The sequence below is a fragment of the Tinamus guttatus genome, unplaced genomic scaffold (genome assembly GCF_059628265.1).
Source record: "Tinamus guttatus ecotype Peru unplaced genomic scaffold, ASM5962826v1 Tinamus_guttatus_pri_ptg000027l, whole genome shotgun sequence".
Lineage (NCBI taxonomy): Eukaryota > Metazoa > Chordata > Aves > Tinamiformes > Tinamidae > Tinamus > Tinamus guttatus.
The window spans coordinates 3,533,452-3,557,502 of NW_028288561.1; the positions used below are offsets into that span (position 1 = coordinate 3,533,452).

Sequence of the window (24,051 nt, forward strand, 5' to 3'; positions counted from 1 at the left end):
ACCTTCTGCCTTAGGTTCACTGCACAGACCTTTGCTGCCTGAGGTAGAAAAATCCCTGATGACAGCAGGCTGTTTTCTACACAGATGAGTGCAAGGAGAGGATAACGTACTAGCAGCACAGGCCCACGGTGCTCAGGACATTCCAGGATCCCTGCACTGAAGGAGACTCAGGCTTGACCTCCTTTGCTTGAACATCTGCACCTTGTCTCTGATCAGCCCCTACCCTACCACCAGCCCTGGGTTTCAGCGCAGAACTAATCTCCACTTTCAGCCTCTCTTCCCCCCATTAGCCATCATTCCATTATCTACATCTCCCCTCTCCTGCCTTCAGACCCAATATCTTTGCCCAATTACCTGGACAAAGTTCTTTCTCACAAAACACACTTTTTTTCTTTGCTCAATCTCCCCTGACTTCAGTCTCCTCACACCACTCGTGCTCCGTCAAGCCTGGTAGCCCCCAGATCATTCTTCTGTCTCAGACTCCCTGTTAACCTTCTGGTCTTGTTCTTCTTCATTCTCCTGGTTCTGCACACAGCCAGGCTCCATGCCAAGCAAGTTCTCAGGCTCTTCGCATTGCAAGGTGCTACTAATTTCCACTCCTTGTTCCCAGGCTCACTGGCAATCTCCTCGTTTCTCTTTTGCTTCTAGGTTTGTATCCCACAGCCTCCTTCTCAACACAGCCTAGATCTCTTCCTCTTCACTCTAACACCAAGTCCTTATAACCTAGATTTGTATAATGAGCCCCTGTAAGAAAGACTTGAAGTCTTTGGCTGGAGCAGTCAGCCAACTCGTACGGAGAGGGTGAACACAGTCAACTTTGCCTCAGGATCTGTAAGTAACTCACATGCAAGCAGTGAAACTGCCAGCCTAAGAAACTTAACAAAGAGGCATGGGAAGGGAAGAAAAAAAAAAAGAAAAAGAACCAAAAACCAACCAATCAACCCAAAAACCCTACACCCAGGGTCTTGGGTGTAGGGTTTTTGTCCCAGACAACATCAAATCCATGGAGAACTACAAGCTTGCTTCCTACATTCATTTGGAAATATGTGTAGGAATTTACTACTTTAATGAACTTCCCGTTCCTTCTAGAATTTCTGCAGCTCTTTCTACTTGCTAAGCAAAATTCCTACATCATTTCCAATTCATGTGATCTCTATGTTGCCTATACTAGAACATAAGTACCCTAACTAAACTCTTCTTCAGAAGTTTATACATTATCTATATCTGATAAAATATTAGTTACTATATATGCTTCCAGCACTCATATCCTCCAGATGTCTATAGCATTATTGTGGAAAAATATGACAGCAAAAGAATTAGTATAACCTAATTTAAGAAAACTCTTTTTCTATTGATTTTTCTTAATTAAAATGTTTCTATTGGATACAACTAGGTCAGCGCTACTACACAGAATTAAATTTCACAACTACAGTCTTCCTTCCAATTAGAAAAAAAAAATCTACATTAATATTTCAGTATCTCTTAGCAATTTATGCTTACAACATTAAGATCAATTCCCACCTCTGGTTTCTCAGGCAAGGGCTCATTCTGCAGAACTTTCAGTGCTTTAGCAGCTGCATCATGTTTAGCAGCTTGTCTTGTTCTTCCTTTCCCATGAAACTGCTGCCCTCCAATTGAAAGCTCAACTTGATAAAGTAAGGGTCCAACGGGAAATGGGTAAAAGTACCTACAAGGAAAGAGATTTAAATAAGCAAGCAGTTTGGTCTGTAAAGTAAACAAACAGAAATGTAAGTTACATGGATGAGTCTAAAAGATTTTAGTGAGAGACCTCGAAACAGAATATCAACGTTTCTTGCTTTACAATGTGAACACATTTCTAACTGACAACAGGAACAGAGAAAGGCAGCATTTCTGTACTTTTATAAACCTGGCAGTTCAGTAAGGTTTGAATTCTCTATTGTTATGATCAAATCAAATTCTTTAAACTGAAGATGCATTTTAAATCCAGTTTTAGAAAGACTGTCAAACCGTTTTCCTCATTTGTTTTTCCTTTCATACATAAAGGAAATAAAAAAAATATTCTTAGCTGTGAACTTAGTGAAACTGGCTATTTGTCAGTGCTCTCCCAAGCAGTTCACTATGGTTCAGTTCACTTACTCCTCCCTCCCCCTCAAACGAAAAATCTTTAAACAGATAGAAATCCATGCAGATTTTATGTAGATAATCATCAGATGGGCTCATTAAAACCTTTCACATCATAAGATGGCTATATTTTAAGTTGAATCTCTCTTTAAGCATGTTACACTTCTAGCTAGCATCCAGAAAACAGGATCAAAAGAGCATTCAGAGCAACAGAGTGCAAGTACAAAGATAAAAGATTCCCAAAACCAAGCTGAAGGAATACGCACCGTGGAGGATAAGCACCACCTCGCATGGCATAGTTGTAAGTGGATCTCATCCCCGTATAAGGATCAATAGGTTTGTACATAGGTTTCTTTCCCAGCTTCATGCAAAGTGCATTTAGCTCCACTGTGGGGGTTACACTGTCTAAATATAAACAGGAAAATAGAGTTGTCTACGTGTCATAAGTGACCAAAGCAAAGCAAATTTCACCGTTGCCTCAAAGCAGGGGAAAAGGAGACTGAAATCCTGTCATATACATTATTCTTGTGTAAATGAGTTCTGAATATGGATACCAATGAGCACACTGAAGATATGTCTCTACAATGAGTATCAAATTAGGAGCATAGTATGACTGTGAATGTGACAAATCTTGTTACAAAAATCAGATGTGCTGGTTTTTGAAAAACTGTGCAGCTACTGATGCTTTACAAACAACTAGCAAATTGGCCTGCGGAGCAGATAATTTATTTTCCTAGAGGAAAAAAAAGATAAATTAGACGGGCATGCTACATATCTGTTACTTTTGTTGTTTATTGATAATGACCAAATGTTTCTCTTTGCATTCAGCAGCTTACAAAAGGCCTTTATTATTCTTCATTTCCAAATAACAACTTGTCTTTCAACAAGGCAGATATGCTGCCACTTGGAAATTTCTTTCCAAGCAGATTCCCCTCATAGGGATGAAGAATTGACTAACTGATTATTCTCATATGAGAAAGAGCAGTTATATAAATGTTCATTTTTCTAACACAGATGAAATTATAGAACAGATATTCACAGTCAAAAGAAACTGTTGTTAACTTTTAATATTTTCTCTATTCATTGTAGAAGGTATTTCTAGGGAACGAAATTAAACTCTTTATAATTTAAACCCTATTTAGGTGAGTTTTAACCTTTGGTGAGCATTATAACATTCTCCTAATAATTTTAAATTCAACTGACTAAAGGAAAATACAAAACGATCACGATGCGCAGGTGAGATACAAACCTAATTTATTTTTAATTTTACATTGTAAGGGTAGCTTATAAATCATCTCAGGAGAGCCAGAAACATTACAAATAACTACAGCTTAACTGCTCTTATACAAATGAACACCTACCTCTCTTTAGAGAAGTACAAACGACGCACGTTTCAAAGGTCTGATCCAATCCTTCAAGGCACATTCTGTAGTTTGTTTTTCACAGAACTCTATTTACACATCCATACCATTCATACCAGAATGACAAAATACATCTATCTGTCCATGCAAAGAAAAATTCTTTCCATTGACTTAACTACCTGATTGAGTTTTTTGGTTTGGGCTTTTTTACTTAGGATTTTTATTTCAAGGTTAAGATGAGCATCTCCTCCAGGATTTCACTGAATTATTACAAATAAACACTAAGCTAAACAGTAGGTTTATTCATCCTTAAACTACTTTAAAATACATATTAAAATCATATTCTGATGAGTCTGTCCTGGTACATACCCGGGTTTTTTCCTTCGCTACGAGACGGACGAGCTGTAGGTTTAGGGAATTTTGTCCCTTCCAGAGCTTTGGCAGCTGCTGCGTGTTGCGCTTTTTTAATACTAGTTCCTTCAGCTTCCCAGTGCTGGTCCCCAAGAGTCAACTGCACTGTAAACACCTCACAAACAGAAAACACAAAATTTATTAAGAGCCACATCAGAATTCACACTGTTTATTAGATTTCTTCCATTGAACAATGACTTTTATAGTAATACAAAACTTAAGGATATGGTAATCAAAGCTTTAATTACCAAGTTGTCTTTAGGTTCTAAACACTTTGGACATCTACCAGTTTCTTCAGCTTCTGAACTAGGCATTTCACAAAAACTGTCCTCCTGCATTCTGCATGACTTCATATAGACTAAAAACAAAAGAGGCAATGTGCGCAGGTGACAGCTAAGTGGGTAGCTGCTATACCAGCGCTATCCTGAACAGCTCCCTTGAAGTTCACACCACCTCATTTTCATTCTGCATAATTTCACTGTTGCTTTAACACTTTTTTAAAAAAAAAACTATTTTCTTCCCTAGTTTGAATATAGAGAATAAAGTCATGTTGTGCCAAAGGTGCTACTACATGACCACAGCTGTGCACAAGCCTCTGATTGCAGAGCAAAGCTCTGTGGTCCTATGTTTTAAGTATGTGGGACAAGGTAAGTATATTGCCCTAAATTTTCATAAGTTAATCACGCAACAGCAAGCCAAGGTCTCCCTGGTAATTAAATTAAGTTTAACTTTAATCAGAATGAAAATGCACTTGAACAGATGCTCTGAATGTTATTCTGACACGTTTGCTTTTAACAGCAAATCTTGCCTGCTTTTACACACTGAGGCTGGCACTACACAAGCCCCGGACAAAAGATTTCAGTTCTTAATATTAATCAGTTCCAAGGCAATTCCTTTACTATACAATGTTAAGACTGCTCCATGAAGCAGCTAAAGGAAAGGAGGTGAGATTAAATAGACATATAGCAGGCTGATATTCCTAGTATGTCTTAACCTCAGTATGCACACATCACATCTTCAATGACGGGTAAAAAGTTTAATTACATTAAAATTCTTTTTTGCTATTCTTTGATGCAACACAAACTGCCTGTATATTTGCTATGTGCCACTAAAATGATCTCCCTGAATATAAGTAGAACACAAAATTTTAACATACTGTGAGAGATATGCAATGACCTGGCATGCCCACATGCTGGTCTGTCCTAGGCATTTATATACTCCCTCTATGGTGAACTAAAGATTCTTTTGCTAAAGTAACTGTTTTGGAACAGACAGATGTTCAGAAAGAAAGAGCCACAGAAAAATAACATTCAGTTATGATATGCACAAGGAAGGAAGGAAGACAACCCTTCTTAAAAGCAACCAGTTACATTCCTCTGGACAGAACAATGAAATTAGATTTGCTCCTCACAAACTATATGCACACAAAAGCACTGAAGGAGTATTTTTCTAAAGAATAGTTGCCACAAATCTTCCCATATCTTGCAGGATAACACGGACTAAAAGTTGATAGGATTCACCTCAAAATATTAAAATGCATCAGAGGAAATTAAAGTACACACATTTTTGCAGAACAAGAGGCAATATATAGAACAAAAGGTTATCATAGTGTTATAAAATGATTTCATGAAGAAATCCCATATTTAACAGAAATGTTGTTAGCAGAGATCAGAAGGGACAAACCGCTCAGAACTGAAGGAAAGTCATAAATACAGACACTTGCCTCACAAAGGTGCTAACAACTCTCCAAAAGGACTAAGTTCAAGCTCACAGATAAGCTCAAACTTGATGGATTTTGGGAAATCAGCTTTTTGGAATGCCTCTACCAGCTTCACACCTCCAGAACTCTGAGCAGCTTCCTATGTCTGTCTGTTATTCTGTATTATCTTGCACCAGAAGCACTCACTGTGCTTTTGCACTTGTAAAGGTGAGCACGAGCAACAGAAACAAAAAGAAACTTAAATGAGTATTTACCTTCGAATGAGCTGGACCTTGCTCACTTAGAAGCTTATATTCAGGCTGAATCTTGTTGAAACGGGCTAACTCATTCACAAGACACATTGGGGTTTTCTCTTTGGGGTTTGCCATGTTAGAAGGAGCTGAAAGATTACACAAACAAACAAATTTCAAAATTAAAAAAACGATGCACTGCCCTAGCATCCCCCCCATCACAGAAGAGATCTGCCAGGTTAGATGTTTCTGGCCATTAGCCAAACTGGTGCCAATCTACTGAATTCTGGGGTCTTCAAGCAACGTGCAGGCCTACAATAGTATCATTAAATGTTATGTTTTAATGAAAGTCATAACTATGAAGTTATGAGGCCAACAGATGTCAGCTTAGACCTTACATGACATACTTCAAGGAACAAATCATGAACATATTCCTCATTGTTATTTATTTTGAATGATTCCTCAAAAGTCAGTTTGTTTCTTTTTTTTCCCCATCTTGTTTTTACTTATTATCTATTTTCATCATATTTAATTAGCTCTATGTCTTATTTTAGAACTACAGTATATTTATCAATAAACCAACTACAATTGAATAAGATCAGGATAAAATTGCTTTTGCATTGCTTCAAAGTCCAGCCACTGCATTCTTTTTCCATTATGATTTTCAATATTTATTATTTATTTCCCTTCTCCAGGGAAGCCTGAAGGAGACCTATTTTTAAGTATCCCATTATAATATTGTCCAATGTTGTTGTTGCTTTTTTTTTTATGAATAAAATACATGCAATCTTACATGCATTAAGGACTTGGAAATACTAGTTTTAAACAAATACTGTAAAACTGAAGATAGCTTTCTTGATACAAGCAGATATTTATCTATGCACCAGTCCTTTAGCAGACATAAGGAAAATATGTATTGTTTGAAATACTTAAAATGAGTTACGTGTGGAAAGAAATGATAGCAATGCTTTAAAAAATCAACTTTTATACAACATTTCAAAGAACTCTCTACTATAAAAAATGTTTTAACTAATTCTTGGAACTTTGTAAAAGTATCTTGTTATCTGTCTCAGTTCCATTCAATGGGAATAAAGCATGGCAAGCCACCGTAGTTGTGTAAACATTACTTTAAAAATGTTTCTAAAATATCAGGACTATACCATGCCAAACTATAAGCACTAAGAACACAGACATTCATGAACAGAAAGTGAGTCTTACCTGCAGCTGCATTGGTGGATGTAACAGATGCAGAGGGTAAAGCAGAGTTTTGGATAGGTCTGCCTGCATTTTCAGATGGCAAAGAACTAGTAGTAGAAGGAATACTCAAAGGCTGTGAGAGAGATGGGTTCTTGTTCAGTATTTGGTTCCCTGCAAGGGCAGCAGAAGGATTCTGTATTTGAACTTGAGACATGTTCACTTCCAACCAGAGCAAGTTACTGTAGGTAAACAGCTTTGAATGCAGGCAAACTCAACACGATGAAGCCGAATTTTTGACCTAAAATGTTGCAAAGATGAAAAATAAAACAATTAGGCTAAATATTCATACAGTATAAAAGCTTTATTTATGCTTGCTCAATTAAGATTACCTCTCTGTCTGCTTTCTACATCACTGAATCCACTTAGCAAATCCTGTTACTTAAACTGGCAGCCGCAGCTGATGTATCAAACACTTTCACGAGGAGATTATTTCATGCATTTTGCCACTTGAAATTGAAACTTGTAACTCAAAGGCAAGCAAGAAATGCAGTATTTACAGAACAATTATTCAGACCATATATCCTCTATTATAATCATATATACATATATTTTTTCACAGTCAACAAGGAGAATGTCTAAACATTCTGCCTAAGATGAAATGCCTAAACTGAGAGGAACACAACTGATGTCAAAGTTGTTATTATAGGGATCAAGAAATGCAGAAGAGCTTATAAACCCTATAAGCTACAAGCATTTTTTAAGATCACTTCTAACTGAGTCCAAGTGTTCACAGTTCAAGCATCAGGTTGGAGTTACTGGCTTTGCAACCCTATAAACAAGTATTGAGAGTCTTCATAAGCAGCTATGTTATAAACAAAATATAAAGTAAAATAAAGTAAAAACAAACAAACAAACAAAACCTCCAAGCAGTGAACTTATAGCAGTGATTGGGAAATACTCTGATATGTCTTTTCTCTACTGACAAAGTAGTGGAAAATTTCTCTTACATGTGGCTGCAACTTTATCTTCATACTCAGACCGTTCAACCTAAATATATACTAAGAGATTGCCAGTTTGCAGACTATCATTGCAGCCAGAGCCCAGCTGCCCCTATCCACTTACGATCCATACATCAATCTACTTATTCAAAATAAGTTTTACGGCCAATTTAAATATACTTCACATGCCAACACATACACTGCTCAACTGTAGATTTCTGTTAGCGCAGCAAACAAAAGCTTATTCTCTCTTAATTTTCAGATGAAAAGTAAAATTATTGCTCCAGATACGCTTGGGAGCTATTAGGAGGAACACGACTCCACGGGCGCTCGCTGAGCTCCAGCTTCTGAGCCTGTGAATGGACTTCCCAAGCACGAGCAGCAACGAGTCAAGGGGAAGTTTTTAGCTACTTGCTGGCAAAACATCTGAGAGCAGAACTCGTGCACGGGAGCAGCGGCAGGAACGGGCGCACTGGCCCAGAGGAGAGGGAAGACACTGCGGGGAACAAGGTAATAAGCTGTAACAGGCACCTCCTCCCCTCCTGCGCACGCAAACCGGCCGCCTGCAACACGGGCGCTGCGCAGAGCTCCCATAACCGTGTCGGGCTTCTTATGTTACTGGTTGGACAACTTTGTTTTTAACGAGAGAGAAATTAGTTCAGAAAACCTCTTCCATTTGCTTAGGTTATACCCAAGACACATCCAATATTTGACTATTAAATTTGCAAAAGTTACATATTAGGTATATTATAATTTTGAGCACTATTAGAGGAGCTCCAAGAAGTTGAAAGGGGAAGATGAAAAGTACTTAGAGTAAGACTCCAGGGTAGTAATTTTATAATTGTTAAGAGTTTCATTCCCAGGAGCATCACTAGAAACACTGAAAACTTTCAAATATAATACAATAATTGCCTTGTTAAGACTATGAAGTCTTGTGGTGCAATAAGCAATAACAACTCTTCTGCTGTAGTGCAATGCTCTTCTAAGGGCCTTCTGTCCTTACAGTTTCTAATCCATTAATTTTAGGAAGAAAACACAAAAATGTTTGGCTTTGAAGCCAAGAAAATCAGAATCTTTCAGAAGAAGCTGGAAGGAAAGCACGAAGTGTTTCTGAAAAGAACTCTGCTGTAAATGCTTCATTTTAAAAGCAAAGTGTTTGTTTGCAATCATCAGGTTCTGAAGAACATGGGATTTCAGCTGCAAAACACATACAGTAAAGTGACAAACTCCACTAAAGAAAATAATAATAATAATAATACCACCACTAACAACAAACCAACTCATCACTCATCAAACCCATTTCTGGCTAGAATTCCCCAAACCCTCCTAGATTCAGGCAGACTCTTGTCATCTGGCATTTGAAGCCCATGGGCATTTTCCCCCTATTTTCTATTTGGGACTAGTTCCAAAGACATCCCAACTTCCCATTCACCATTCCTAGTTACATCTGGTTTGCAAGGAGGTGCAGAACCTAACTAGTTATTAAGTTACCAAAGCAAGCCCTGTGTGCACCACGCAGACTTCCACCATCCCCAGGATGCTTTTTTTCTCTAATAAACAAAACCATTGTGCTCACAGGAATGTGAACAGCGAGATTTTATAAACATGTTTCGCAAGTTGCATTCTACCTAGAAATGCTCCGGAGTTTTGAAGAGGGGTATTAGATCTATAAATAAGCATTAAAAATAGCTAGTTAGATCTGGCTATAACATACTCTGTCTGCTTAGTTTCTTATGGTCAAAAGCCTAGTATATGCAGTAAAAGTTGGATAATCTGTGACCATCACCAAAAATGCAATCTACTATCAAGCTGCTATTCTGACACAACATTCTATTCACTCTATATCCCACCATAGCAGAAATGCATTTAGCTAAATGTCCATGGACCACAATGAAATGAATGCACCTTTAAAATCACTGTATATCTGACTTCATAAGAAAGCTGTGGTGAAGAAACCCCCACTTTTGTCAAAACAGCACCATAATGCAGAATAAGGCTTCTGTAGAAATTAGAAAGATTGCCTAGCTTAAGCTCCTTTTAGCCAAATTATTTTTCAATATTTTTGACACGTATGAAAGCCTTTTCTAAAAAATTTTTAAAAAAAGTTCACTCTGCAGTGCCATAAAGAAATAGGATAAGAGTGTGGATGGTGGTTAAAAACTACATAAAACCCACAAGACTGCTCATTCCACAGCCAGCTGGGCACAGAACAGCTTCATTCTCCGTCCTGCTGGAAGTCTCAGCCCCTTGGATACAGAGCAAACAAGTAGGACTGCAGACTACAAGCTCAGCTGTAATCTAGACGTCCCCAGAACAACTGTAGGACATCCTATAGTCAGGATGTCAGCACAAACTTCACAGCAAAATCCAACATTACCACTTGGGCTTATGCTGAGCTCTTTATATGCTGTGATTCAACTTCAAATTGTCAGTAACAAATTCTCCTAAAGTTTACTGATATGTCTTTAACTCTCATCCTCTGTTTACTCACATGGTACTAGTCAAACCTTTATATTCTTCTCCCTGACGTGCCCAAGTATTTGTTTGGCCTGTTTTTTCCCATCCCAAGAAGGGAAGTTCCTGACGAGGTTTTATTAGTTCACTTTCTATATTTATCGTGGAGCACTAGCAGACAGCTCCTCACATCACTAAAGCTCAGCCTTAGTCTGTCCCACCCAGCTCTCCCCATCCAGAGACCACCAGTGCCAAGTCTGAAAAAGCTTTTCTTGAAAACACCTCCGGATAAAATAACATTTGGGACAGACAATTCTGCCATTATCCACAAAATCTTTGGGGGCTGGAGCTTGCATCCTAGTGCCTGAAAAAATAAGGTTTTGGAAACTGATCCAATTGTGAATGGACCTCAGCTGTTCATATTCCACTGCAGGACAGCAGAAACGCCCGCAGAGGAGCTCACAGCTCATGAGCTGCTTTTTCTCAACCTGGAGACCCAGTGCTCAACTTCTTTGGCAAGGTCTGGCTGCTCAGTCCTGCTCAAACAGCCCAGCATGGCCCAGGCAGGAGAGCTAGGAAACCTCTTGGGAATTCAGCCCGTGCCCTCCCCAGCCCTGCCAGGCCCCGGACTGGAGAGTTCGGTGCCTTCTCCAGACCCCTTCTGCGAATCCAGAAGGGTTGGATCTCACGAGGAGCCAAGCAGCAAGGGCTTGGGCACCGCTCACCTTCTGCATCTGTAAGACGGCCGCAATCCACCCCTCCCACCCACTCTGAACTGTGAAAGGCTTCACAATTACAAATGTTTTTGTGAACGAGTCTACCACAAATTGATGACCAAACCTCTTAGGCAAAAATCGGGCCTCCAGAACAGTTAGTTCAGCAAGGAGGAAAAATAGGAAACGGGATCACAAACATGATTGTTTCTAGAAGTAGAGGAAGGAAAAGCATCAATGGCTAACTGACATTCGATCTCTACTTGAAGTAGAAATCTGAAGACTGCAGAACATGCTGTTCCTCAAGAATTATCCCTATGACATTGGATAGCTGGGTTTGCCAGCCTTTCTATAGACGAGTTTCCAAGAACTGTCTGACAAAACAAACTGGAATTTTGTTCCTAATTTTTCAGCTACTGGTGTGGCTGACGATACTGCGGTTAATTTTTGTGAGATAGTGCACTCAGGTGTAAGACCGCACCATTCCTCATTGCATGTGTTTAGCTACGGGCTATGTTTTGTTGTTGGAACAACAAAAGTTTTTACAGTGGTTTTACAAGATATTGTGCTCTATAACCTAGAAGAAGTTTACAAAACCCTAACTATGCAAGAAAAAGCACCATAAGCTAGAAAGTTGAGAGAAATGGTTTATAAAGGCTGTCTTAGTGGACAAAAAGGCTAAAAAGATACTAGTATTTTAGAAGATTTTTCTATGAAATTAGGACTTAGCTACTTCAGATGCTTCAAGATAAACACTACGACAAAGTCCGTGACCACCATGCAGTACCAGAGGTATCGTAAGAACTCTGCACACACTCATAGATAGGTGAGCAAACAAATGCTTTACTCCCACCCTATCTCTAACTCAGCAGTCAACCGCACAACTTGCTCCTTTCCCACCCTACCACGTTTCCATCGACCTATCTGAAGTGCTAATCCAGAGTAATGTCTCAAATTTCATCAAGACTTGTGTGATAGAATATTATCCTCATGATAGTAATGGCTGCCAACAAACACCTCAGTGATCTATGGATAGCAATAAACTTTATAGAGGACAGGAACTCTTTTCCTCATTTCAGTTTTCTGGGTTTTATTTTCACTTTTTTTGGCCCCTCAAAGTGTGGCACATTCCCAGAGTTTTTGGCCATATTAAAAGTGAGAAGTCCAAAAGCCACTATGCTACCCAACAGACAAGCAAAGAAATGCAAAAAGATGAGCATGAGGCCTCACTCCACTCAACCAAAAAACAAAAGCAAACAAACAAACAAACAAAAAAAAATAGAAGTCTTCATAAGTTAAGAGGAATGACATATTTTCAGATAAAATTTCTCTTGAGGCTTCTTTGTATCCTAATTGTTAAAGGTTTTGCAAGCAAAAGGTAGAGGGTCATACACACACAAAAAGCCACTTCCTGTGGATAACCAGGATTTGCCACAACTTGTGGATTCTTTAATATGAGGCAAAAAAGGTAAGAAACTGTAAAGTTAGGTAAGTTTCCTGTACCTTTAGGAGATCCAGACAGGGAAGTTTGGGGTTTATTTCTGTAAAGGATACTTATGATGGAGAATGCCTAAAAGGAAAAAGAAAGAGTTAGCATTTCGCTTCCTAAAGCTACAAGAAGAATTTCTGTAGCAAATGTCTCATCTCTGCCATGCTTGCCTCATCCGCACGGACAGCAAGAACTCCTAAGAGCATTAAATTCTCACTGACAAACTGGTCCACAGAGGTACATTTTTCTAAGCAGAAAGTCCAGTTTGATTAACAACCTCTTTCCTTACTCTTTCCCCAAACCCAAGTGATTTCCTTCACACAGACTGTGCGCCTGTCAGGAGGGCTCTCTGCAGGATTATTAAAGGTCTCTAGCAAATATTTTCCCACTCCCCTCCAGCGCTATAGAAGTTAACCTGCTTCCTAAAAGCTCTGAAGATCAGATGCTAAAGTGAAACCCAAACCTTTCTTTATTCACAAAATCAAACTAGCAGCAAGACGCCCAGCAGAGAAACTTTAGCAGCTATTAACTGCAAAAATCTCATAAATTTTTTATATTTTGGCTGCCTTTTCAGTCTAACGATGATTTCACTCACAATAGGGATATGAAAACAACATACTTGAAAACATTTTAAAACACTTTTTTCCTTCACCGTATATGAAAGTACCTGTAGGGACTGTTCAAAATGGAAATCAAAACTTATTTTATTCTGTAGTGCAGCACAAATTGTTTACTCTGTCTTTTCCACAACTCAAGTCAATGGTGTGTGCATGGTTAGCAACATCATTACCAGCAACAAAACACAAGATCTCAACGTTGATAAAAGTTAGAAGAGAACTCAAGGTAAACTACCACTCAGATTTACTTCAGCTAGTCATTTAAAAATTCTTCAATGAACATCAGGGTTGTAACCAGTTATCTTGGAGGAGTCATGAGGACACCAAGTCTGAGAAGTGGCGGGCAGGTGCCTGGTTTTTAACCCCAGAAATAAGAGAGACAAGAGGATTGCAGCTCTACCCATTGAACTTTTCTTCTAGAATATTTTCTGGAGGTTGAGAAAATAAAGTACCTGGAAAAAGAGGAAATGGATAACATTTTTAAGGAGGCTCAAAACCACATTGTATAAAAACAATTGATTTTTTTCCCTAACCTCTATGATGGTCGAACCAGGCTCAAAAATTCATGTTTTAAGCTCATGAGGAGCTTAGGCACAAAGTTCTGGACAGTAACAGTCTGCTGACCAAAGACAAGATGGAAAAATGACCAGTTGATACCAATACCCTGAGATAGAACTTGCAGCTAACAGCACAACCCAATCCAACACAGCCAGGGCATTTTAGAAAAATACCAGCCATACTGGGATGCAAAAGTAGAAGGCAGACTGGGAAATGTGTGAACTAGTCTGTGTGCTCAGCATCAGTGAGAGCTGAGCTAGGACACAGTATCCAACAGGAGTACCAGACCTCAGAATAGATGAGAACCCTGTCAAAATTAATGAAGGATCCAATAAGAGCTTTAGAAAAATATAACTGATAAGGAAAACATTGAAGAATTTGGGTTTGTACGTGCTAAATAGGAAAGGGCTGGCTGGGGCCACGACAACCAGTCTTCCATCAAACAACAGGTTGTTGGCAAGGAAAAGAATAATCCATTCTTTATACTTAAAGTGACATGGAAAGAGCATAAAAAGTGTATCAGGTAAAAAGTTTCTGATTGTAATCATTGCAGGAGGCCACAATACACTGCTCTGGGTGACAGAGGTGACTTCACTCCTGGCAAAGTTTAAGGAAACAGTGGACAAACATTCAATGAGAGTGAGGCTGCTATAACTGACACCAAAGGATGGACTATTTGCAGAAGTCCCTCCCAGCCTTAGATTCCCACAACAGGGTACGTATGCTTAGTTATACCAGGCTGCAGGAGAACGCGTCCTGCTCTGCTCTTTCTTATTCTTATCGGAAAAGGACAAAAGCCTTTAGTTAGACAACATGTTTGGCAAAGGGGGGATCTAGTTTCTAATCCTGGTTCTACGACAGACTTGTTCTGAACTCTGACAAGTGACTTGAAATCACAACACAGACTAAATTCTCAAAGAAATTCATTTTATTCATAGTCAGGACCAGAGTACAGAAAAGTGCCCTGCTCCTTAAGAGGTGCAGTTTGGAGGGCCACAAATTATCACATTCTAATTATGCTACTTGTCACAAACTTGCATATGTATCCCATTAAAACATTCTCTGCATTCATTCATGAACTCCCAGCATCAGAGAGAGCTTTTTATGGAATGAGAACAAAGCACAATGAGATGCAGAACAGATACCAGATCAAACCATTAGGTTTCAAGTTACAAGCACTTCTTGAGATCACCGACTAAAACCCTGTCACAAACAATATTCAAGGAAAAGTTTTACTAAAAGGAACCAAGAGACTAAATGTAGCACTTGTTTCTTTCCAAAACTGGATGCTTCACAATATATTGCATGTCAATAGTTGCTCACTTTCAGCTACAAAGCAAAGATGACTAGTTTTCCTCATTAACTAATTCTGTTCACAACGCAGGAACTTTCATTTACCCTTATTTCACACTTGGGGAACCAAAACACAAAGAAATTGAAGTCCTGCAAAAGGATGCAAGGATCTGAGGTGGTGCTTAAGCAAAATTTAAAAAAACAAATGCACTGTGGAATGCACAAGATTTACTACCTAACTCCTTTATGATCTGTATTTTTACATACCACAGCTCTGTTACCCCTTACTGACAATCAACTATATTTTATTTATTTATTTGGAAAAGTGAGCAAACGCATCAGGGCTTATCTGCTACCTGGGAACAATCTGTGGATCGGGTTTGACAAAAGCAGCAAATTCCGTGCTGTTCAAACCAGAAGTTACGGATGTGTCACAAAGAGCCTGACCACTCAGTGCAAAGCTAACAATTTTCACCTGTGTTTGCAGACTGAAGACGACCACAGTGCATCGTTTCCTAGAAAAAATACTGGCTAGAAAGTAGTATTACATTCGCTCTCTGCTCGCTTTCTTTTAAAGGAATTTCAAATAACTGAAGTGGATGAACCTTCTTTCGTCCCACACTCAATCACTTTGGAGCACGAAGGATGCACTTCCCATAACCCATTCTTTTCTATGATATTCGGGCAAGGCTTTAATTAGCCGAGGTCCAACTGAAAAGCAGCATCCACTGAAGAAAGGATGAAGCTCAAAATTCACACGGGTCATAATGTGCATGCTGCTTTTTGAGTAGAGGGAAGATGGATTTCCAAGAGCAGAAAACATTAAACATCAAGCAAATGAGTTGAGAAGTTAAGATTCGGATCATTAATAAAAGAACAGGTGATGAAAAGCTGAATTTTGCAGGTAAAACACAAGGGAGAAGAAGGACTTGGCAGATGCACAAATAAACCAGGCAGTTCTGTGCATGATGCAGAGTAATAAACCAGAAAGTGGCGAGACAATCTTGAGCAAAGATAAGTGGTTAGAGACTGATATCTGGTTAAATTAGTTCTATCACAAAATTGTTAATTAAATTTTTTATTGTAGAATATTGTAAAAATACTGGAACTTTTTATTTTAGAACAAATCTATAAAATAAAGATACAGACTAGAGTTAACATACATAATTGGTGAATAAATCTTCTCTGCTTCAGTCATATATTCAAATTTGAATCAAATTAAGAAAGTAATCAACCCTCTAAGTAAGTTTCCAGTCAAATTAAACAGATAAAAAAATAAAAAGAATGCTTTAAAACTTTATATAACCTCAGAATAAAGTTGCTGGTTTTCAGTGAGATCTGGAAGGCAAAGAGCACAGCTTTCACTTTTGTGTTGACCCTGCATTACAGTTACAGTAAGACAATATCACAAATCAGTTTCAACATATGAATATTTTGACATAAGATACCCGATATTTGACTGATTGCTAATGCTAACAGATAGTCAAAAGTCAGTATTGATTATCATAAAAGGCTTCAAACAAAGAGTGTCTACTTAAAGTAGAAATAGTAAAAAAGAAATATAATGGAAAGATTTTCTTGAATATATCCCATGACAAGTTTTTAATCTGACATCCTGATACAAAAATTGGGCAATGTGATTTATAGCAAAGAATTCAACTCATCTACCCTCAAACTTTCACCTCAATGTGGCAAGCCTCCCGTTGATGCATGGTAGTATCTTTGTACAGGTTGCACATACACATCTGGCGGCCATACAAGATGATCAATATGATCAGAGATTACTACATCACAGCCATAGCTGCAGCAGTAAAACTCGGGGCTTGGTGTTCATTAGCATTATAAAGTGCCTCTCTGGTGGGCATGGCAATAATGTAATGTAGTTGCAAGATGTAGTTAGCGGGCAGGTTTTATAAATATACCCTCCCCGATGCAGACAAAGGGCCGTTACTTCTGCTCAGCTCCTTCCCTTCATTGCGCCGTGAGATGCAGAGAGCAGAGGTCTCAGCTTGGCTCTGACCTTTACAGTCACACCTAGCTTTTTTTCCCCATGTTCCTCCTAGGTTTGCCTTAAACCAGACAGGAAAATAAAGATACAAAAGAGCCCAGCACCAGATAAACCAGAAGAAAAAAAAAATAGAAAGAAAAAAGCTCTACCAACATTCCTAGCTACAGCTATCACCTGGGCAGACAGCTCAAGTAAATCAAGCCGTATATAACCTGGAGGGCTAACAGAAGCAGCGCAAACATTTTAAAGAAACTTGTTGCTGTCACATCCTCCCCCAAACTCGGTGCCGCGGCCAAAACCCGGAGGGGAAGGACGTGTGCGTGGGGAGAGCGGCGGCCGCGGGGGCTGGCAGGAGGGGACGAGGGGACCCGCCGGGGCCGGGGTGCCCGGGTGCCCCTGCCCCGCGCTCGCACCCGCACGGCGGCCGGCGCGACACGAGGCTGCCGCCGCTGTCACCTACGTGGCCCCGCCGGCACGGGGAGGTCGCCCCGCTCCGCGGTGCCCACAGCCCGTCGCGCCCCGGAGCCCCGGGGCGCCGCTCGCTGGTGCCACCCGCGCCGCGGTTACCGTGCCAGGGGGTCGCGGCGCCGGCAGCAGCCGCCGCTCACGGGCCGGGCCGGGGGGCGCCGCCAGCAGCGCCCCCGGGTCCGGGCGAGCCCGCGCGGGGCCCCGGGCGCCCCCCGAGCCGGCGGCGGGAGCGGGGCGGGCGGCGCGGGCGCGGCCGGCGCGGGGCCGCCCCCTCCCCCGGCGCGGCCCCCGCTAGGCCCCGCCGCCCGCCCCGCTCCCGCCGCCGGCAGCGGCGCCGCCTCGGCCTCACCTGGCTGCGTGGGCTGCGGCTCCCGGGCCGGCGGGCGGTGCGGGGCGGCGGGCGGCTCAGTCCATGGGCCGGGCGGGGGCCGGGCGCGGCGCAGGGAGGCGGCGGGCACAGGGCAAACACTAAAGAGAATGAGCGGGGCCAGCTCCGGCCGGGGAGGAAGTGACGCCACCGCGCCGCCGCGAGGGGGCGGGAGAAGGCGAGGCGGGCCCGCGGCCAATCGCAGGCGGACGAGCCCCCGCGAGCCACGCCCCGCGCCGCGCCCCCAACCTATAGGAGCGCGGAGCCGCTCGAAGCTCCGCCTCTTCGGCGAGGACTACGGCCCCCGGCGTGCACCGCGGCCGTGGGAGAGACTACAGCTCCCGGTCTGCCCCGCGCCGGGGCCAAGATGGAGGCGCCTGCGGGAGGGAGCGGGGCCGGGGCCGCGCGCGCAGCCCCGTCCCGTCCCGCCGCGGCGGGCGCTCCCCGCAGCCCTCCCGCACCTCGGCTCTGCCCCCAGGGGCGCGCCTGGAGCGCCCGCTTCACGGCGCCGCGGTTCGGCGGAGACGCAAAGCTGGGGAGGCGCGGAGGGACGGGGGGCAGCCCGGCCTAGCGCCCGTGCCCTGCTGGCGGCGGCGGGTGGGAGGAGCTGGGAGGGTCCCGGCGCGGCCCCGAAACAGTGATTTTTAAAATAAAACCAAAACACGGATTTCAAATGGTGTGTGGGAGGGAGAAGCCGAGGAGCCGCACTTGAACAGCTCCCCGCAGAGCCGCCTTGGCAGCTGCGGCACTTCCCCGCAGAGCCCTCTCGCACCCACAAAAAGACATAAGCGCAGTCTATTCGTGCAGTTTTTATGCATAGCTTTAACCCACCCTCACGGTCCCTGATCTCTTTGCAGCTCTGCTCCCACCTGCCCAAGCCCCCGACACTGGCGATAATTCACTGCTGCTAACTGAACCCAGCTCCAGGTTGCTTGGGGATGGCTCCCTCTTGACTCCCAACATCCCTACCCGAGTTAGTTTCAGTTAAGAGGAAGACAGAAATGCATTTGTTTCACATTAGGAAAGCAAAACCCCAACAAGCTGCTGTTGAAGTCTGGATTTTCTAGTCATTTCAGATAGAGCCACTGAATGTTACGTTACTTCAGGTACCATCACTTTCTAGCTAGTGAAAACAGAACTACAGCAGCACGGGGCTCACCAGTTAACCTTGGACACTGCGGGTTACCCTTCCTGAGTCACTGCAGCAATCAAAATGCCCTACAAGATTTAAACATAAGTTATTATTAAGCTTAGATATTTTAAGAACACTTTCATAACCTATGTGATTCTTTGTAACAAGACTGTACAATCAAAAAATCTTGCAAAACCGCAGTATAGGATCAAACTCTCTCCAGTTGCATTAAAATAAGCCAGTCCATTCTATCAGAAGAAGATACTATAAGAGCTTTTGTGCTTTAGAAATAATTTATCTTTCTTAATAGGTAAAAATACATTTTAAGTTACAAGGTTGCATTTAAACCCCATGGCATCATGCAACTGCAGATCAGGAATTTCTGTCTCTGTTCAATGAATAAAATGTGGCATCCAGCCCACCTCATCTATTAACCAAAGGTACGTAGCTTAATTCTACAGTAGATACGAAAACCATCATACCTAGTGGGGAACATCACAGGTACAAACCTTTTAGCAAAAACAAAATTAGAAATAAAAAACATTATACCTAAAGTTCCATATCAATTTCTGTCTTTAATATTGGTATGGCTACCAAAGACACCATAAAGAAAATACATCATACACTTAAAATAATTGACAATATAGCATTTAAAAGACATTCTCCAGTATATAAGCATATACATATAACCCATATCACATTTAAACACCTATTCATATGTTCTTGCAGTCTGTTGCATAATATGTGCTGTTAGATGCTTTAATTATGCCAAGCGGGCAACAGTTATATTTCAGAAGGAAATGAAACTTCAACTGTTGTGTCATTGTTACTGCAAGGCTTAACGCGGTCTATAAAAGACACAACATTTGTGCATTTTGTAGATTGTTAGGTGGAGATACGGAAATACAAACCTACATTTTCTTTCAGATTGAAATATATTGAACTTGTGTTTGTTTGTTTGCTTCCAGAAGACTGTAAGCATCTGGATATGTATAAAACCCTTATAATTGCGCCAAAAAGGTATTTGCAGCCATATGATAAAGCTTAACATAATTTAAAGCAAATCCATATGTAAATCAAAAGTCTGAAGAACACTTGGCAGAACATCTCAATTATCCAACACATTCGTCCTTTCTTTTGAAGGATGAGATCTTTACTCCTCTAGCGTGCATATGATTTTTACTTTTAAAAAATGTTACAAAAGATTCTTCCATACTTCTTTATGCAGCAGCTTAAGCACAGTTTTAGACAGGGATAGGGAGACACAGAGAGACAGAGACCTATTTCTAGCTAATAATCTGCAAAATATTTGATACTTTCATCTTCTTGTATGAAAATTTAAGGAAACAATACCGTAACTACAGTATTTTCAGATGTTCATGTAGAAATCTGATACTTATAAAGAATATTTTTAAAATACTTCAAAATGTCCCTTATATCAAGCACAAAACCAGATTATTTTTTTTAATCAGGAAGCTAAATATATGATCTAGCTTTGTTAAGACCCCTTTTATTCTGCTTTTCTGACATGTTACTCATTTGTAACAAAATATCATCTCTATCACTTTCTATTTTTAGGAACTATTACTTAATAAAGTATTTCTATATTATATGATCCCATCTTGAATATAATAAAGTCTAGCACAAGCTCTGACCTTTTATGAATTAGATTATCATTTTGAGAAAAAAAAATAGATCTTTAGTCACTCTGCAAACAGCTGTCCACCCAAGTCACAGAGCTTTTTATGTACCAGCTGGTACCTACTATTTTAGCCAGTATACCCCAGGAACATCTCAAATTTCTTCTAAATTAGATTAATGTCAATAATGACTTCATCTGATCATTAAAGGTAGAAAGCTAAGGGGGAAAAAGCATTTATCCTGCCTTTACACACATACGTAAGTTTTCATAGAGCAGTCATTTCTGGACTTTACCTTTATTTCAAATAACATTCTCAGTTTTAAAATATCTGAAACATGGTTATGGGAAAACATCCTTGCAATACTTCTGCTCAGGGCTGAAAAATATGCATAACTCTTCTCCCAGTTTTTTTTTGTAGCTGTTGAAAGAATCAGTGAAGAAGATAACAGGTTTTAAACAGGATCCTATTGTTTCTATGAAATACAAAGCTGTTAAAATAATCCAGACATCCAGAGTTTTGGGACAAGGGAACAGACAAGCTATTTTGTAGCACAGTGTATAGCTGTATCCAACTAGCTTTCCATAAGCTACTGGAAGCAGCCTGGCAGAGGCAGCCAGAATCAGGAGAAACAATCTACTCCACCCAAAATAAAGGAATTTGCTACAACTAGACTGCTTCTAGTAGCCAAATCAGTGTCAGCATACACACACCATACTGCAGGAAACACATCTCTGTTCTTCAAAAGTTTCATCAAAACGTTTTCTTTTTTTTTTTTTTTTTTCCCCAGCATTTTAACAGCACTTTTAACAGCGCCTTTGAACCACACAGCTTTTGGACAGGTAAAGGGAAGATTAGAAATGGACAAACCTTTTACTGCGTAAGAACAACAAGGGAACTTCAGGGGAAAGCAAGGAATTGTAGACAAAGAGATTGCCAGGATTTTGAGCCAAAACCTCACACAGTGCCTTGTCATTATCTTGTCCTGCTGAAAGACAGTGTAAGACCTGCTTTGACTGCTTTAATCTGGCCTATCCTTCCTGACGGTCTTATGGCTCTCACAAAGACTGTTTTTGTTTAAAAGTCATAGAATGAGCAGAAAAGCATATGGAAGAAGCAGGGAAGTACGCCCTGAAGGAAGGCACCTTCAAATAAGCTACTGAGAGCCTGACAGAAACTAAATTTTTTGAAAGAGTTGGCTGAGAGAAGGAATATGCTATGATCCTTACCACAGACTTTCAAAAGAAGCCCCCGACTCAACTAGGAGGATGAGTCTCATCTTACCATATACTTTGGAAAAGGAAACAAAGAACTTCACTTTTGTATGTGCTACTACCATTGCAGGAATCCTGATACCTTGGTCTGTTCACAACCCGAGCAAACAAGAACACGTCTGGAGGTGTTTACATCAAGAGTCAGTTATTCTTTTCCACTGCAAATACCTCAGAAAATTACTTGGAAGCTGAAAACCACAAATAGCTCAATAGGATCTAAAGGAGGCTTATGAATTTGAAACGGAGTTCTGTTATTTCATACAGTTCTGGTATTTCAGAAGATCCCAAGCAGGTACCACTTTCAACTATCCACTTCCTATTCAAAAAGGAGCAAGTAATCTTCACCCCCTGAATCTTTCTTCTGCTACTATCACTTACAAGGGAGAGCTGGCTTATCTGTAGAAGAGTTTCAGAAAAGGGCCTCTCAGGATGAACATGATGTAATTGCCTGACATTGGATTAGAAACTTCAACTCCTCAAAAGTTTTTTAGCAGGTGATTTGGCCCTTAGCTTTGTAACGAAAGAGGTATTTGCTTAACTGAGCAAGTAGTCGTGAAGTTCACCTTAAGGGTGACATACGGAAGTTCAACAATCTTGAGAACTGTTACCAAGATGCTTTCACCAGTCTCCACTCAAATTAACACATACAGCTAGTGGCAATACTGCATTTCCTCCTGGATCTTGGGGATGGGAAGTGTCGAAAGTACTGGTAAAGTCTCCACCTAAGCAACAGGCGAGGACACTACCACTAACACTTGCCCTCCGAAGCAGAGCTGACTCTTGCCTGCACTATGCTTGAAAAGCCCATTTCCTTCAAAGAGTAACTGCTCTACCTGAACGTTTGTGCGAGATGTACAGAAACATCAGGAACAAATTACATATCATTAACAGGGCCACAGCCACATCTACAAAGTCTGAGACATTCAACTCCCAGGGGACCAAAGGACAGTTGTGCCACTCTTAGTTGAGATTTCCTGATATTCACATAGGCACTCAGAATGTCACACAGAATGTCTGTCTCATAATGGAAAAAAATCACATTTTGCAAGACATGCGAAATAGTGAAGATTAATATCCCATGGCTATTTCTCATCCAAAAGATTCAACTTCTTTGGCTATGCCTCAGAAAGGTTCTGGCCTGTTGCAGTAAATCCCGTTTAGCTCCATCTATGGTTGATACTGGTAAGATAACTAAGCATTAACATGTTTCTTATAGATCTCAACTATCTGTCCTCTAAAGAAGTCTTACTGAGAGCTGCAAAACCAAGATCTTCTAACACAATGAGACCCTTAATACTGCATTGTGCCAAAGACCCTCATTTCAGAGAAGTGACACAGCAGAGTTCTGAGCATCCTTTTGACTTAGTGGTTATGAGTGACCACAGCTCAACTAACAGTGATATTTTATGGAGGTGTTCTTCAGTTCCCTGTAAATGTCACACGTCTCAAGAGGTTTCAGCCTATCTGTATTGAAATTCATCCCACAGGTTGCTTCTGCAAGCTGCCAACAACTCACTAGTGTGTCTCTCATCAGCACTACAACAAATGCTTTTCACTGTATTACTTCACACCAGGAGACTTGCTGTCACTACACTTGTGCACTAAGAGGGTCTAACACCGAGTAACCGACCAGATTCAAGAAAACATGTTGATGCTGATTCATTTAATACATTTTCATTTATTTATATTATTTAGATCCCTTCTCTAACAAGCAGCTCCATCTTAAGAGATGACCAACATGCATTCGCATATGACAGCCAAAGACACTAAGGAAGAACTGAAAGACAGCGGATTCTGCCCTACTGTCTACCCTCAGCAAAATCACTAACTTTCTTGATGCAAGACCCAGCTTCAGCAGACACTGTAACTAGGAAAGCCCTCTACTTTGTGGAGAGGAAACATGCAAGTCATCTGCAGAAGCTCTGTAGACACTTATGATACCATCACGTAAGTCTGAGTCTTTAATCTACTCAGATGATTTTTATAGCGCTCTGAAAGTCTGACCCCCAGCAGTTTTG

The 24,051-nt window shown here is 40.9% G+C and overlaps 1 protein-coding gene across 5 annotated transcripts in view; it reads right to left on the bottom strand.

The window, feature by feature from the left end:
- STAU1 (staufen double-stranded RNA binding protein 1) overlaps positions 1-18,045 on the bottom strand; it is a 30,336-nt gene extending 12,291 nt beyond the window's left edge. For 2 of the 5 annotated variants that reach the window (XM_088528659.1, XM_088528667.1), the window contains exons 1-7: positions 17,970-18,019; positions 12,691-12,757; positions 7,044-7,320; positions 5,850-5,974; positions 3,834-3,990; positions 2,370-2,508; positions 1,522-1,687 (exon numbers count right to left, since the gene is read on the bottom strand). In XM_088528659.1, coding sequence (XP_088384785.1) covers positions 1,522-1,687; positions 2,370-2,508; positions 3,834-3,990; positions 5,850-5,974; positions 7,044-7,236 — 780 coding nt within the window. In that variant the 5' untranslated portion in view covers positions 7,237-7,320; positions 12,691-12,757; positions 17,970-18,019. Of the gene's footprint in view, positions 1-1,521; positions 1,688-2,369; positions 2,509-3,833; positions 3,991-5,849; positions 5,975-7,043; positions 7,321-12,690; positions 12,758-17,969 lie in introns of all 5 variants that reach the window. The other 3 variants (XM_088528651.1, XM_088528637.1, XM_088528644.1) reach the window with 3 other exon arrangements.
- Positions 18,046-24,051: the final 6,006 nt, after the last annotated feature.